Source organism: Pteropus medius, unplaced genomic scaffold (assembly GCF_902729225.1).
Source record: "Pteropus medius unplaced genomic scaffold, Ma_sr-lr_union100, whole genome shotgun sequence".
Classification (NCBI taxonomy): domain Eukaryota; kingdom Metazoa; phylum Chordata; class Mammalia; order Chiroptera; family Pteropodidae; genus Pteropus; species Pteropus medius.
In genome coordinates, this window is record NW_024344370.1 from 13686129 (window position 1) to 13701819 (window position 15691).

General features: G+C 35.4%; 1 protein-coding gene and 1 pseudogene across 6 annotated transcripts in view; both read left to right on the forward strand.

The window, feature by feature from the left end:
* The window catches only part of OCLN (occludin), a 41426-nt gene extending 28287 nt beyond the window's left edge, over positions 1-13139 (forward strand). For 5 of the 6 annotated variants that reach the window (XM_039870149.1, XM_039870151.1, XM_039870148.1 and 2 more), the window contains exons 5-9: positions 876-1021; positions 6730-6945; positions 8625-8796; positions 11094-11135; positions 12090-13139. In XM_039870149.1, the coding sequence (XP_039726083.1) occupies positions 876-1021; positions 6730-6945; positions 8625-8796; positions 11094-11135; positions 12090-12191 (678 nt within the window). In that variant the 3' untranslated portion in view covers positions 12192-13139. Of the gene's footprint in view, positions 1-875; positions 1022-6729; positions 6946-8624; positions 8806-11093; positions 11136-12089 lie in introns of those variants that run through there. The other variant, XM_039870153.1, reaches the window with a different exon arrangement.
* On the forward strand, positions 1570-1688 carry LOC120608336 (uncharacterized; annotated as a pseudogene).
* Positions 13140-15691: the final 2552 nt, after the last annotated feature.

The following is a 15691-nucleotide window of genomic DNA, read 5'->3' on the forward strand; positions in this document are numbered from 1 at the left end:
CTTTATTTTATTTCTTTACTTTGAAACAACAATTCAATGACTTATCTGAGATTAGCAGTTATTTTTTTTTATTAATTGTAGAGTAATAGATAATGTAAAGATTTTTAGGTGAAATTTAAAGTGTTAGATCTATTTCATGAACTCTAACAACGTTGGGAATCTAATTGGCTATGCTTATTATATTTAAATTTTTCTCCCAAAGGTTCTATGGGAAACTTTTCATGTTAGCAAAGTATAATTTCTAATACATATTCCTTCTTAGGACAAGTTCACTTTTATCTCAGACTGGAATAGGAAAGTAGAGAGGGAAGGCAACGATGTTGTGACTGTGTATGGCAGGGAGAGTGAACAAATCTCATGAAAGAGCTATAGCAGAGATCAGTTTGAGCTACTTAATTTCTTCTGTGGTTTTAACATTCCAGTTTAGGGTGAATGCATTAAGAACCAAAGTACTTTGTCCTAGCAAAGTGGTATTTCAAGTATGGTGCTCATAACAACAGCTACCTCAGAACTTGTTAGAAATTAAAATTCTCATCCTAACACAGACCTAGCCTAAATAAAATGAGATTAATCCTCCTAATACGGGGGAAGAACAATTACCATGGGTAATTATTTTACCAGTCACATCAGGATGAGAATCAGGTAACTGGGATTTTTTTTTTCTTTGAAATTCCTTCCGGACTTGTTAAACTAATAGTACCATTTATGTGTTTGCAAAAATACCAATTTGACTCTTAACACTAATAATAACAAGGCATTCATTACAGGTTAATAGTATTTAATGAGCCCAACAAATATTAGATCATTTTATATTTTTTTCTTTTATTTCTTCTCCCTTTAAATAATACCTGTGTCTCTTGGGGCTGTTTCTTTAGGTTAAAAATGTTTCTGCCGGCACACAAGACATGCCTCCTCCCCCTTCTGACTATGTGGAGAGGGTATACAGTCCCACGGCCTACTCTTCCAATGGTAAAGTAAATGACAAGCGGTCGTATCCAGAGTCTTCCTATAAATCAACACCGTAAGTAGCATTTTCTTCTGATAGAGTGAGTCTAAAAAATGAATTTGCACATGTTTATAACCCAGTTGCTGTGTTGTATCATTTGCCTTAAAAAAAATTTCCAACAATTTACATAAAGGCTAGAAACTGATCTTTGCATTGTACATAGACACCTAGGGTTACTTGGAAGATAAGGAGGCTGGGGCTGTGAGTTGGTGGGGTCCTCTTCCCTTTCTAAGCTGAAAATGCTTTTCTCTTGATGATATAATAAATAAAGGGGAGGTTAGGCTCTTTCGCTCTGGGAATGTGGTTCTATTTCCTACTTCTGGCTTTGTGTTTAGGTATAGGTGAAAGGATGTTGCTGACTGATAGCATAGCTAAGTGCATTTTCCAGTCTCTCCTTTTGCCTATTATTATTAGATCTATTAAGAGTGTTGACTAAGCATGAAGATTGGGAGGCTTTGGCTAGAAATAAATGATGAAAATTTACTCAAGGGTCTTAGAGTTTGCTGACTGGAAACACAGCTAGGCAAAAACCTAGAAATGTTCCAAATAAGGAAGAAAAGTTTGTCTACTGCCATGCCGTCCTGAATGTGCCCGATTTTGTCTGATATCGGAAGCTAAGCAGAGTCGGGCCTGGTTAGTACTTGGATGGGAGACCACCTAGGAAGACCAGGTGCTGTAGGTGTTAAAAAAAAAAAAAGAAAGAAAAGTTAAAAGTTCTTACAGTAAAAGTCACATCCTTGAGAATAATCAGTCCTGTGTTCTTAGCCCTTGGAGAAGCCCTTGGTCCAGCATAGTTATCAGTCAGATGTCAAGCAGTCTGGATTGTCTGGAGGATAGGCACCTGGAGGTCTGGTCATGTCCTGAGTCCTTTAGGGGGTGGTCAGAGGATTATCTGCAGGTTTGTTATGTCCAAGCATTGACCCACAATGAACTGGTATATTATCTAAGTATTGACTTAAGACTGGAAAGTTCAAAAGTTTAAGTTTCCAGGCTAGTTAAGACAAGAAAAAGAATCATTTCTTCATACCTCAAGCTTCATAATGTTAAATAATTTAGCAGCTTGGTTAAAATGACTTCATTTTACATTTTTCCTATTTTTACTCTTTCCTCAGTAGAAAGAGAAGATTGCTTATTATTCAACTCAGCTATCCTATCCACATACATTTTTATTAAACTAGACTTCATTCGAATTCAAGATTTCTGACATCTCCTTTGCTGTGCTAAATCCTCCGTATTGCTGATAAAGCCTCTAGGTTCTGTTTTATGTATATTGTAAAAATCTTCACAGTGAGTTTCTGGCCTAGAGTACATGCCATTGTAGTTATTGAAATGGTATCCCCTTTGTGGTTTTAGTTTGCCCTAAAGCCTAATGACTAGTGAGAGAAGGATGTTGGAGGTGTTACTGAGGACTTGGATGTAATTTTTACCTAAGGATGATAAATTAGTGTTGCTATATATAATTCTAGAACTCCAAATTTCTTTATAGACTAAAAAAAGAAACGTTCCCTTTAGCTAATTTGATTGTTCTAAGTTCAAGGTGTAAAAGTTTTCTGCTGGAAACCTTTTTTTGTTGCTTCAAAGTTTTATCTCCAACCCTGCACCCTCATTTTGTGGGCCGGGTCATATAGAGATCCACTCTGAGTATACAGTTTGAGTGCCTGGAACCCCATTAGATGACACCAGCAGCTGAGTTAACTGTGGAATCAGTTAACTTTGAAGATAATAGATTTTATTATTATCCTGGAACGGAATTTGGAAACAGACTGGCATTCTCCCTTATCCTCCATATTTTCACAAATTCATTTGGAACAATTTAGAAATCTAATTTTTTCTTGACTAAGGCAATACATTGATAATGTAAAATTTAAAAGGGGCGAAAGGTACCTACTTCCTCTCCTTTAGAGGCAGCTATTGTTACTGGTTTCTTTTATATCCTTCCAGAGCTTGTTTTTAAATAAATATGCTGGCCAAATGTATATATTGTTTTTATTCCTTTAAAAATACTAGCATATTAAATGCATTATTAGCAGTGTATCTTGGAGATTGTTTATATTGGTATACAAAAAGTTTGCTGATCTGCTTTATAGCTGCATAATATTCCATCAGTAATTTATTTTATTAATCCCATATCGATGCACGGTTTTTCCCAACGTTTTACAATTACAAACTACTATAGGGAATAAACTTGTACATCTATCACTTTGCACATACATGAAAGTATCTGGAAGAAGAAATATCAAAATCAGCATTGCTGGGCTAAAGAAAATGGAGTATTTCATTTTGATAGATGTGTTCAAAAGTACCAATTTATACTCCAAATCTATACCCCAGAACTTTTTTGAAGGTCTCAGAAATGCAAATGTGATGCTTAATTTTAAAAAAGAAAAGAAGGGGAGAAGTGGAATGGTGTTGAGGGATACAAATGCTACAGTATCTCCCACAGCACCTGATGTGATGCTTGCAGCCTCTCGGGAGTAATAGAAATTGTCAGGTGTTGTCCATGACAGAGTATGAGTGCTATGGAGCATTCAGAGTGCATCTACTCAGACGAGGTAGGGATGCACATTAAATCACATTTCCTCAGGCTTTTTTGAAGGTTCTAGTAACCCACAAGTTTACTAGACCCTTGCTTCTACTTGCTATTGTAGTAGATAGAGAAGGAATTAGAATGAGAACATTATGTATGAGGTCCATGTTAAGGATAAGGTATCTCAAGACTAAGATTTATTTTCCCCAAAAGCATACCATGCATGCAGTAAAGAGCACTAATCTTGAATATATAGCCTGATGAGTTTTCACATATGAGAACACCGAAGTAACCTCCGCTACTCCAAAAGAGACATTTCAAGCATTCCAAAAGCTGTCGCATGCTCTTTCTTCATCGATACCCTGCTCCATTTTGATGCTTGTCAACCATTTATTAGTTCTGCTTGTTATTGGGGTTCTTATAAAATGGAATCGTATGGTAATTACTCTTGTGTCTGGCTCCTTTTGCTCATTGTAATGTCCTATACTTTGGAATTTCAAGGCAGTTAGAATTTATCCTGGATTAGGAGACAGCAAAATTTAGCTGAAGATGGTTGACTTTTCACCCTTTTTAGTAAATTTGTGAGAGCTCTGTTAGGTATACTCCCTCTATCCTGTCTATACCCAGGGTGAATTAATCTTAATAAATCAAGGAAGTTGAGTGTTGACACTTGCAGACATCTTTCAAGGCAAGATGACAACCTTAGAGTGCCAAATGAGACCATTGTTTGGTAGTAGCAAATAGGCCGGTAGAGTAATCTGTTAGGACTATTGTGCAAGTTGTAGGAATTCACTGGTTCATATAAGGCCCAGGCATAGCGTGATCCAGGGACTCAGAAGATATCAGGGCTCTTATTGCTACGTTGTCTTTATTCTTAGTACAGTTTCTATTGTAACAGTGTGGTCATGCACATTCCCCAAGCTAGGTTGATCTTCCAGTCCAGGGTTCAGAAAATAGAATTTACCTTCCCAAAGCTTACATAACACCTATTGGAAAGACTCTGATTGGCCTTTTTTGGGTCACTGTCACCCTCCGGGCCTTTAAGATGGAATTCTCTTCTTGGCAAGGCTTAGTTATTTCCCCCCTCCACCCCCAAACTGTGGCAGTTCTAAAATATCATGTATATAATGGACACCATTCTGACAGTCATGACACTGATGTTGCTCATACATTGTTTTTCTTCCCTCGCTGATACTGGGTGTCATCAGAAAAGAGGATTCTTGTGGCTGTGTTTTCATTTCAGTAATTACCTTGAACACCTGCCATGCACACAGTTCTGGGCCAGGTGCCCTGGGAATACCAAGTCAATGTTCTCATGGAGGTTGCAAACAGGGGCGGGAGAAAGTGCACAATAACTATACTGAGAGTCAGGGCAGAATAAGAGCAGCAAAGGCATGTGAGGGTGTTTACCTGAGAATAAAACAAATGAATAGAAAATAAATCCAAAAGCTACAAAGGGGCTAACTAACCTAGGAGACTGAGTTGGATACTGAGGAAAGTATACAGTGGGTTATGAGGATTTTGATCTAATAGGACTTATATGTAAAAGTAAGCTTGAAGATTATTGAGAGTGTACATATTCCCTGTCTCTTAAATTTATTTATATTTTTCTTGCTAAGCATTTTGTTTTTAGCTTTTATGCCATATCAGGTATGTTACTGTTTAGCGTTTCAAAGAGCATGGGAAAGAGGGGAGGTGGAAAATCAATAGTAAAGATTGATAATATCAATGTCTAATAAAATTATGGGAGGAAGCCTGCTTTAATGTTTTCTTTTTTCCTAATTTCTTTTGCCCTTTAGCTTCCTCTCCCTCCGTCCCCCACCCCCTCAAATAAACCCACTGTGTTCTAAATGTTTTGTTTGTCACCTCAAAGCAAGAAGCATGCATTAGTACCTGCACTTTTGGCAGAGTATCTAGGAACTTGTTTAATTATTGACCCACGGAGAAAGTCACATTTTCCCTCCTTTAGAAGTATCATTAACATAGCACACAAAGCCATGTTAACCTGCATAAATTTAGAAAGAAATAAATACCACCACCACCCCCATTTATACTCACACATACACAGAGTTTTAGGAGTCTACAGGAAATTAATAAATGTGATTAGAAATCTAAGACTTTGACAGCAGTTAGAACCAAGCAGTTCTGGATCACATGGGAAAAAAGTAAACCTCGTAGATAAAGCTGAAGATTACAGTTGTGGTAAGTTGAAAGAATAAAAATCGACAGACGTCTGTTGTCGTTGATTTGAATAGCAAGGCTGGTATTGAAAAGTCTCAGACATTTTCTTTGTCTTCCTTTCCTTTCTCTTGACCTTCTCCAGCTCTGCTCTGGGGGAAAGTTAAGCTTTGCATTTCTGTTACTCAGAAGTGGTATACAGTTGCCACAGCTCTTGGTATTTTATTCCATGTTACGCTTTGTTTTTAAGCTTGTGGCAGAAACATTATAAGCAATTAAAAATCTGACGCAATATTGAACAATTGCATTAGGCAAATAAGGGTGATGGTGACCCTTCCATTCCATTCATTTCGTGTGGCTTCAGGATCAACATAGCAATTTTAAAGAAGTCTTAATGAGCTCTTTCATTTTTACAATATAAAGCTTTTTAGTTTGGGGGATTTTAGTTTTTTAGCTAAAGTTTTTAGTTTTTGTAGTTTTTTGAGATTATATTGTGAAAAGAGAATTGATCTATAGGAGCCTAAATTTAATATTACGAAGAGCTTGTCTCTGAGAGTCTGCTTCCAAAGCTAGCGATGTCTGTGCATTCCTTTCCCCACTCAGCATTCCATGGAACTGGAAGAACCTGTAGAAAAGAATTATGACCATTATGTTCCTGACAGCCTTTTGTGGAGCATGTCCCTGGGTCAGGTAATCATGTCTTCCAAAACAGCTTGAACTTCCTAAAGTGAAATCTTAGCTCCATTTTACTTAGAAGATTTACAAATGGGCTCCCCTTATGTAGGAACCTTAACGCTCCTCGTGTGTGTTAGAGGATGTGAGCTGGTGCTACACTGAAAGCAGGACACTAGGACACTAGGGGTCTGCTCGCTGTTGAGCATATGAACTGCCAGAGTAAATGCACCCACTCATAGATGCCTCCTAATGCTTATTGTTGCTGCCCTTGGTGATTATAGTGCACTGGCAAAAGCTTGTCGTGTACCTAGTGATCATAGAAAAATAATTCCTGTTTTATTAGGGTGCCCGAAGTGGTTCAGGAGCTTCCAGTGACTTCACCTGTGGATGACTTTAGGCAGCCTCACTACAGCAGCAGTGGTAACTTGGAAACACCTTCAAAAAGGCCTCCCACAAAGAAAAGAGCAGGAAAGTCAAGGAGACCAGAGCAAGACCACTATGAAACAGACTACACAACTGGCGGCGAGTCCTGTGATGAACTGGAGGAGGACTGGATCAGGTACCGTGTTGCTTCTTTTGCTGGAACCACATGAACATCTGATATTAGCATGGGCCAACCAGGTTTTAGAGTCGTTGCCTGCTAAACGGGGGCGGATGGTGTAATTCCATTCTTTGCCAACTAGGACTGGAGACAGTTTTTTGTTATGTTTTTTTCTTAGTACTCTTGGAAGGATCGACGTGGAAGAGAGATGTTTGGCTGTAACCATGTCTTAAAAATACTTTCAACATCCTCTACAAAATGGCTGATAAACTTCACTAGGGCTCTCACTTTTACCAATAGTCACTCAAGAAAGTTCTTTCAAATAAATAAAATACAAGTAAAGAGGAACTTTTTTTGCTGATTATAAAATTCCCAAACTGGTGCTATGGCTTTCCTTTGGAATTTACTTTTAAGTTAAGTTTCATGATGACACCAGAGATTCTTTTATGGTTTAGTCCAAAGGACTTTGGTAAGCAGTTCTGTAAACAAGAGCTAACAATTTAGTGTTCTTGCCAAGGTTAAGTTCCTTTGTGTGTCAGTGTTACAGTCCATCACCAACTATACTCATGTTTGATGTATAGTTGCCTTTTTATCCCCAAGTATTCTGAGGAATGGGAAACAAATCAGAAACATTAGTGATGTGAATGATGGGTAATCAAAACATTGTTCCTCAAGATGTTAGGAGGAATGGGTGGGGCATGTATAGTTTGAAATCTCCTACTTAATGGTGCTTCTCATTACTGCATCTTACCCTCTCCCCACCAAGAGATTTTGGCCTAGGTTAGCTATCTATCCGTAAAATATTTGCCTAACTTCCATTATGGAAAATTTAAATGGAAACTTTAAGAAGTCCTGAATTCCCGTTTCCCTTTTGAACAAGTCCTTTAATTTCTCCCCTCTATAAATGAAGATATTAGACTGACTTAGATCTAAAATTTGAAATTCCATATTGCTATGAAATTCTTTAGTTTTGTGAAACAATTCAGAATAATTCCTCGATGGATTATTGGTGAATAGCATTACCTTTATATGTAAAAGATAGCTCGTGTATTCAGAGATAAAAGTGATACAGAGTTTCAGGGTATTTTTCATAGTTTAATACACTGCCAGATTACTTGTACAATGTGCATGCATTTTTACATATGTACATTTAATGTCTACTTTTATAATCAAAGGACTTAAAGTAAGCTATTTCCACTTAGGAAAAACAAGACCAAGACCTCTCCCCCACAAAAAAAAAAAATTACCCCCAAACAGTCTGAATAGTATAGGTGGTAGCAGAAAATAGTCAACTGCTAGTTGGCTGCTCTGCCACTTCAGTGATGACAGTATACTTTGTGTTCCAGAATTCCAGTTTTAAGACATTAAACATAAGTATTCCATTGTCATGTTGTATATTCAGAATGAGTTTCTGTGACTTGAACTTTAAATTTTATAAAAGATTTTCTACATTATTTCTGAAGTTAAAGATTATGTAGGCATAGTTTTTTAAAGAACATGAGCAGTGATGTGTAAAGTATAATCCCTCTTAAGAGAACTTACTTGCATCTCACTTTCATCTCCCCATAAGCTACAAAAAGAAAACAAGAGAATGTCATTCTCCAAATCCCACCAGCTTTATTATCTTTGAGGAAGAAACACTAGATTTTATGTCAGCTAAGGATGCATAAATAATCATTTTTTCACGCAACTTTTAGAGAATATCCACCTATCACTTCAGATCAACAAAGACAGCTCTATAAGAGAAATTTTGACACTGGCCTGCAGGAATACAAGCTCTTACAAGCAGAACTTGATGACATCAACAAAGAACTCTCCCGTCTGGATAAAGAACTAGATGACTATAGAGAAGAAAGTGAAGAGTACATGGTAAATTAAAACTTGATAATTTTATATTACATATAATTTTATTCGATCTATGGAGATACAGTATCCTTTATACCAACATTGATACAGATTTTGCTGGTAATTATCAAACTATAATTTCATTGAGGAATAATTGAAATTGAGTCTTGGATGAAAGCCCTTCCAAATTGAAGCGTGTACTAATGCAGTTAAGAATTACAAGGCAATCTCTGTACATATATCTCTTCCTATTTAAAAGAAAATAGCTTTATTACTTTTTCTATTTATACACATGGTTCATTTTTTCTGTAAAAAGTCCAAACAATCTAGAATTGCAAACGAAAATAAATTGCCTTAAATTCTACCACCTGGGTGTTACCAAAATATTAGTTGTTAAAATATCCCCTGTGTGAAAAGTACACTTAGACTCACAGTCTTTGATAAAAAATTGTGTGTTTTACTTATATCTTTCCTGCTTTTTTTTACTCAAAAATAGTTTATGGTCTGGATTCTTTTCCCCTTGATCCCCTGGCTGAGGTAGTGTTTGTCCATGTAAAGTTACTCTTTCTTTTTAATCCCCCTTTCCATACTGTGATCTATGGAAGGAAGTCACTATGCATAGATCACACTGAAGGAATGGGGAATTATGCTCCAGCTCTCTAAAGGCAGTGTACTACACAAATTATTTGGAATTCTTCTGCATGGTAAATGTGTCACTTCTTCCCATTTATTTATTTAGTCAATCATTTATATCAGTATGGACTTACAGATATCTATTTTATACTTCGACCTGTAATTAATTCTAAATACTCTATTTTGTTGTTCAATTTGTTATATCTTTGACCACTGAGAACTCTTTCATTTTGTCTCTTTGATATACCCCATTATTGTGGGAGGTTTTCTTTTTAAATGCTTTCTGGCACTGCTTATGTCCTGCTTTTTTACTCAACAGTAGCTTATGGTTATTGTTTCATGTCAATAATAAAGATCTACTTACTGAAAAAAATATTTTTATGTGTTAAAAATAGCTACACAATTTGCAATTTTATGGTTTGCCATAATTTACTCTGTGAACAGACTTGAGGTATGTTTATTTCTTGTCTCACACACCACCCCTAGTAGTACCAAGAGTATGCTGGTGAACCTCTCCATCTTTGTGCACTTGTCTGCTTATCTAGCTAAAACAAATTCCAGAATGTGAAATTGCTGAGTGAGTGAGAGGTTATATACATTTAAATTTTTCTTGTAAAACTCCCCTCTGGAAAGATTATATCAACTGCATTTCCACTAATGATGCTCTAGAGGGCTCATCTGACCCACATCTCACTAATACTTAGTGCCCGAAAAATTACTGCCTTGTGTCTTAGCTATTAGTATAAACTTTTAAAAATCACATTATGTATGTATTAGAACTTTATATTCACTTCATGAAGTACCCTTTGCCATTTTTCATTGGGGTGATCTGCTTTTCAGATTTGAAGTATTTGCTGCTTATATAGTTTGATTTAACTATTATTTTCTTTTATGGCTTTTGTTTGGTGTTGTCATAGAACATTTTCAATTCAGTGAACATTTATTGACCATTATTGTGTCCTTAATGATGTGGAAGTTCTGAGGTTAGAAAGATAAATGAAATCCTGTGTCAGCCCTCAAAGAGCTCATATTCTGAGAGAGAAACTGACATCTAAACAACTTAGACAGTATGACTAATGCCATATTCACGTTATGTGTAGAAAGTACCGTAACTACTCAGAGAAGGAATTAAGGTCTGAAGGCCTGAAGAGTCTAGGAGAGGCTTCACTGAGAGGTAACATTACAGATTCTCCAGACAAAATTGGGGAGGGGCGCATACATACAGCCATAAGGAGATCGTGATAGAAATCTGGAAGCATTAAGGTACTTAATTTTTTTTAAAGGAATTACAAACGATGAATGCTAAGACTGGAAGCTAGATTAGTAGAGGAGTTTACGGGGAGGTCCGACAAGTTTTATGATGGACTATAACCTGATCAGAGCTGTGCTTTACAAAAGACCCCTCGGGGTCAGTGTGGCACTTGGACTTGAGAGATGAGAGGTAGCAGAACAAATAAAAATAGTTACCTGCCTATGCAAATGGAATGTAAGAATTGTGTCATCAGTTTCTCTTCACTGGATTTCTTCAGGCCTCCTGCTGACCATAATAGTTTTAAGAGCTTTAAGACTTCGTTATTTTAATTTCCTGTATTTTTGGAAGTTTTAGCTTCAAAATAAAGTATCAGTATGTTATTTTTGAAAGAGAAAATGCCCCATTAAACATATTCTTTTGTGTTTCTTATTAATAGGCTGCTGCTGATGAATACAATAGACTGAAGCAAGTTAAGGGAGTAAGTATCCCAACTGTATGATTCTTTTAGGAAGAATTTTTATGTGTTTTTCATTTAACCTTTAGAATGATTATGAATAGCTTGTCTCACATGCACTGATTAAAGACAAAAGACCCAATAACTGGAAGACAAACTATTACTGAGAAGTTAGGACCTTAATTTCAGTTGTTTGCAGCTACAGCCAATACTGATTTTTAAAAACTTTTTTATGGTTGAAATATACATACAGAAAAGTATACAAACCATAAGTTACTAGTTCCTAGCATGCTGTGAGGCCAAGGGTTCCCATTAAGATAAAGTGTAGCTTGCTGAATTTTGTGTACACATTTGTTAGGTACATACTTAGGCATGAAATAGCAGACTTATTGGGTAAATGTGTGTTCAGCTTTGGGTAGGTACTGTCAAACAGCTTTCCTGGTCTGTGCCCATTTACATTCCCACCAAGCAGTGTGAATTCCTCATGCTCCATATCCTTACCAGCACTTGCCATTATCAGTCTTTCTTGACTTAAAATATTTTTTGTTTTTAAGAAAAAAATTACAAAACATCATGATTTTAAATGCAAAAGTTTCAAAGCGTATATAGTAAAGTTTCCTGTCTCATTCCCCATATGTTCAGTTCCCCGTTTCCAAGTGAAATTATATCACCACTTTGTTTTACTGATTTTTTTAGATGATGTGTTAGCAAAAAGATTAGTAAATTTTCTTGGTCGCTTTACAAATTATTAGAAATTAGTGTATCCTTTCTAAAACTCAGGTTCGAAGATATGATTGAGCAAAGAGAATCAGTTGCTTTTCTGGTTTGAGATACTGCCAGGTGCTTTATGCATGTTACTTCATTTAACATGCCCAACAGTGCTATGACTTTTTTTTTTCATTCACCTCTGCCTTCCCAGCAGCTAACACATAACTCTTTTTATTTTGTTAAGTTTACCTGTTTTTTTTTTCTTTTTAGTCTGCAGATTACAAAAATAAGAGGAATTACTGCAAGCAGTTGAAGAGTAAATTGTCACACATCAAGAAGATGGTTGGAGATTATGATAGACAGAAAACATAGAAGGCAGATGCCACATTGAGAGATTAAGAAGTATCTGACATCTCTGCAATATTCTCAGAAGGCAAAATGACTTTGGGCTCTAACCCGGGAGGCCAGACCTTTGTGATCATTACAAAGTTTTGGTAGCTTTAATATCATCAGTTTATTATCATCAGTATTTGAAGCATTTTATAAATAGCTTTTGATAATCAACTGAGATGAAAACTCCAATTAAGGATTTTATGCTTTAAACATTGGTTCCTGATTAAAAATTGTTTGAGGTTTTTAAACCTTTAAGGAAGGTCCCTGAGTGGATTGTGCTGTCACCTTTCACAACTTAGGCAGTTATGTCTTAGTGCTTCATTAGTTCCAGTCAGTGATCTCACTTAATCCTCCCAGAATTTTCCCTTCAGATAACTGTTACTTATAAGCTTTTTTTCTTTTTTTTTTTTTTTTTTTCCCAGATAAGGAAACTGGGTCCCTGCAATGACATGAAGCTGCTTGTTTTCTAACTTGCAGTTTTGGTTAAGTCTGTTTTATGACTCCATTAATTAAGTTCCTGGCCTTTCATATTTGAACTACTATGGATATTGCATTTTACCACACACCCTAAAGATTTTTTTTCTGTATACAAATGATTAAAAGAGCTTTTTATCATTTTATGTTATCTCAGTAATAAAGATCATGTAAAAGCAACAAATTGAAATTTAAAGATTATCAATATATATTTGCTTTTTAAAAATCAAAATTTAAACCTATTGGTTAGAATTTTGTTGTATATTTTAAAATACTTTTTTACTCTTTTATGGTTTGCACACTTTTTTAAAAAAAACTAGGCTATTTCATTATATCAGAATATCCAATTACATGTATAATTTACTTGTGACTTGAAATGTATCTTACAGGAATGTTCAAGTTCTGTACATATTTTATAAGGTATTAAACCAAGTGTGTTCTTTCTATAATATACCTGTTTGATGTAATTAGTGCTGTTAATTTTAAGCTGTACAAAACTACATTCAGCAGTTTTATGTTACTGTTTTTAACTATTTTGGGTGCTGTGCTGATTGCTTGTTTCCCAGTCCTTTAGCTGAAGGCCAATTTGTCTAGAAGTAGGAAATGCAATACCACACAACACCAAATTATTTCAAATTGTGCCCTTAAATATTAGCACTTTTTTTTAATTGACATTTTTATTAGTAAAGTAAAATTAGCTGATAATACTGGGCATAACACTAGCCAAGTCAATTGATTATTCCCCTAGTTTAGAATTCTTCTTTTATGAAAATTTTCGAAGAATAATCTTTAATCATTAGTATGCAATTCAGACATTTAAGTATGTCAACATAAGGAACATACAAACCCGAAGAGAATTATATATAAGTTTATTTGAGCCAAACTGACATCATGCCAGGAAACAAGATCTCAAATGCTCCAAGAATGACAGCTTTGCAATTTCTTTTATATATTTAGAATTCAGGAAAGAACATAAGGAAAATTATATGAAGGTGGGTTTGTTAACTTAAGTGCTTAAGTCAAAGATAAACCTTTTACTAGAGAAGTTATATGCCTTGTACATGACTACCCAGCATGACCTGCCTGGTTGGGAATTTATGATGAGCATTGGACTTGTCAGATTTATTACAGAACCTCTTTTTCATCTACAAGTATATAATTTTTAATATACAAGTCTGAATCCTTTTTCAAAGATAAACTTTTAATAATGTTTTATAACACTGATTTATTTCTTCAAATTGAAGAAATTCTTAATTTTCCATGTGCTATACATACTTATGACAAAAGGTAATAAGTAGTTGATGCTCTTTACACCTTTTGGATTCACACCAAATGGTAAGAACTCTCTCAAGCAGCCTAACTGATTTTGTGCCTGTTAAATTTTAATTTTTAGTTCTTGGAAGTCAGTATATATAATTCATGAAGGCAAGCTTGCCAGTGTTCTGACAAAACCACTCAGTTGAGTGCAGAAAATCAAATAGCATAAGTTTGCATTGTAAAATTTTGCCATAAAATTGGACTTTGAAATAAAAAAATTAGAAAATCATTTTTCAAATGTTACACTTACTAAAGACCACGTCAGGAGCCAGAATCAGGGGTTGACATTAACTAGGTAGATATAACTTTAAAAAGCCATTCAAACAGTTTCCTAGTCTAGAAAATAAGATTAGACTTCAGAGATCTCTTCCATCTCTGACCTGTGTACATTGTGCTTTCTGTTTATGTACATCATTGTTCTAAGATTTTGTTGTGAAAACATGTGGTCCATTTGATAAAGATTCACTGCTTAAAATGATTTCCTTACATGTGTGATTCTACATTAAAAGTAGATAAGTTCAATATTTTAATTTACTTTGAAAAATTTAAAGAAATACAGAAAACTATAAACATACACATACACAACACCCAGAAATAACAGGTGTTAATTTTGGCATTTATGCTTTTTATTCTTTGAAATAAATTAAAGTCTTTAGTATTTATAGGAAAAAGTTACATTTTATATGCATACACATATATACATGAAATATCACTTAATTCTTACAACAGTCTATTGACATGCAATCATTCCTCTCCTTTTATAAGGAAACTGATGGATTAACTGGTTCATTGTTACGTACTGCATAGCAAGTGACTAAACTAGGAATCTTCATCTGTTTGAATATTAGGTTCTATACTCCCATTCTAGCTTGATTTTGTTAATAAATTAATGAGTTGGGTAAGGTGGGATTGCTCTGCCCAATTAATAAAATATCCTATTTTGAGTGCATTTTAAGTACTTTTAATTACATGAAACGCTTCATATGAAATACCTGAGCTATCTGTAACGACCTGAATGGGGTCTACATATGTAAAGCAGGATCAGGGCAGAAGAGTTCTTTAATCATGGCTCCAGAGATCTTAGCTACAGTTGGGGTGCAGGAATTCCTAACACAAACACATTCTCCCTTCTTCAGCATCAGGATTGGAAGTATCTCACCTGGACATTTTTAAAGACTCAGCTGGAGGAATCAGAATTCAAAATCTCTTGGCAGTTCATGCTTCTGCCATTCACCATGTAACCTCTCGTGTGAAAGCACAAATAAATTAGATGGAGGACTATCTCATTCCTCCCTGTGTTTCATATTGTTAATATGTCTTCTAATGGGAATAGTTTTCAGGAATAAAAATGCCCAAGTAACCCATGGTAGGTTTTAGAAAACACTGTTAAAATAATTCCACTTTGGAGTTAGAAAAAAGAACATGGACACATAACTGATTTTTTGAGTGTATGCAACTGCAACAAAATGTGGAAGGGTGTCACCAAAAAATTTCTAGTTGCTGCCACAGGACCTGCTAGTTCTTTCCTGCATGTGTTGTCCTTGCTTTGCCCTCCAGCGATTACTTGCCATGTGACCTTGGACAAATTACTCGCTGTGTGACCTTGGACAAATTACTCAGTCTTCCTGTATCTCAGTTTGTTTATTTGTAAGAGATATTTGTATTTAATATAGTTGTTACGAAGGTAG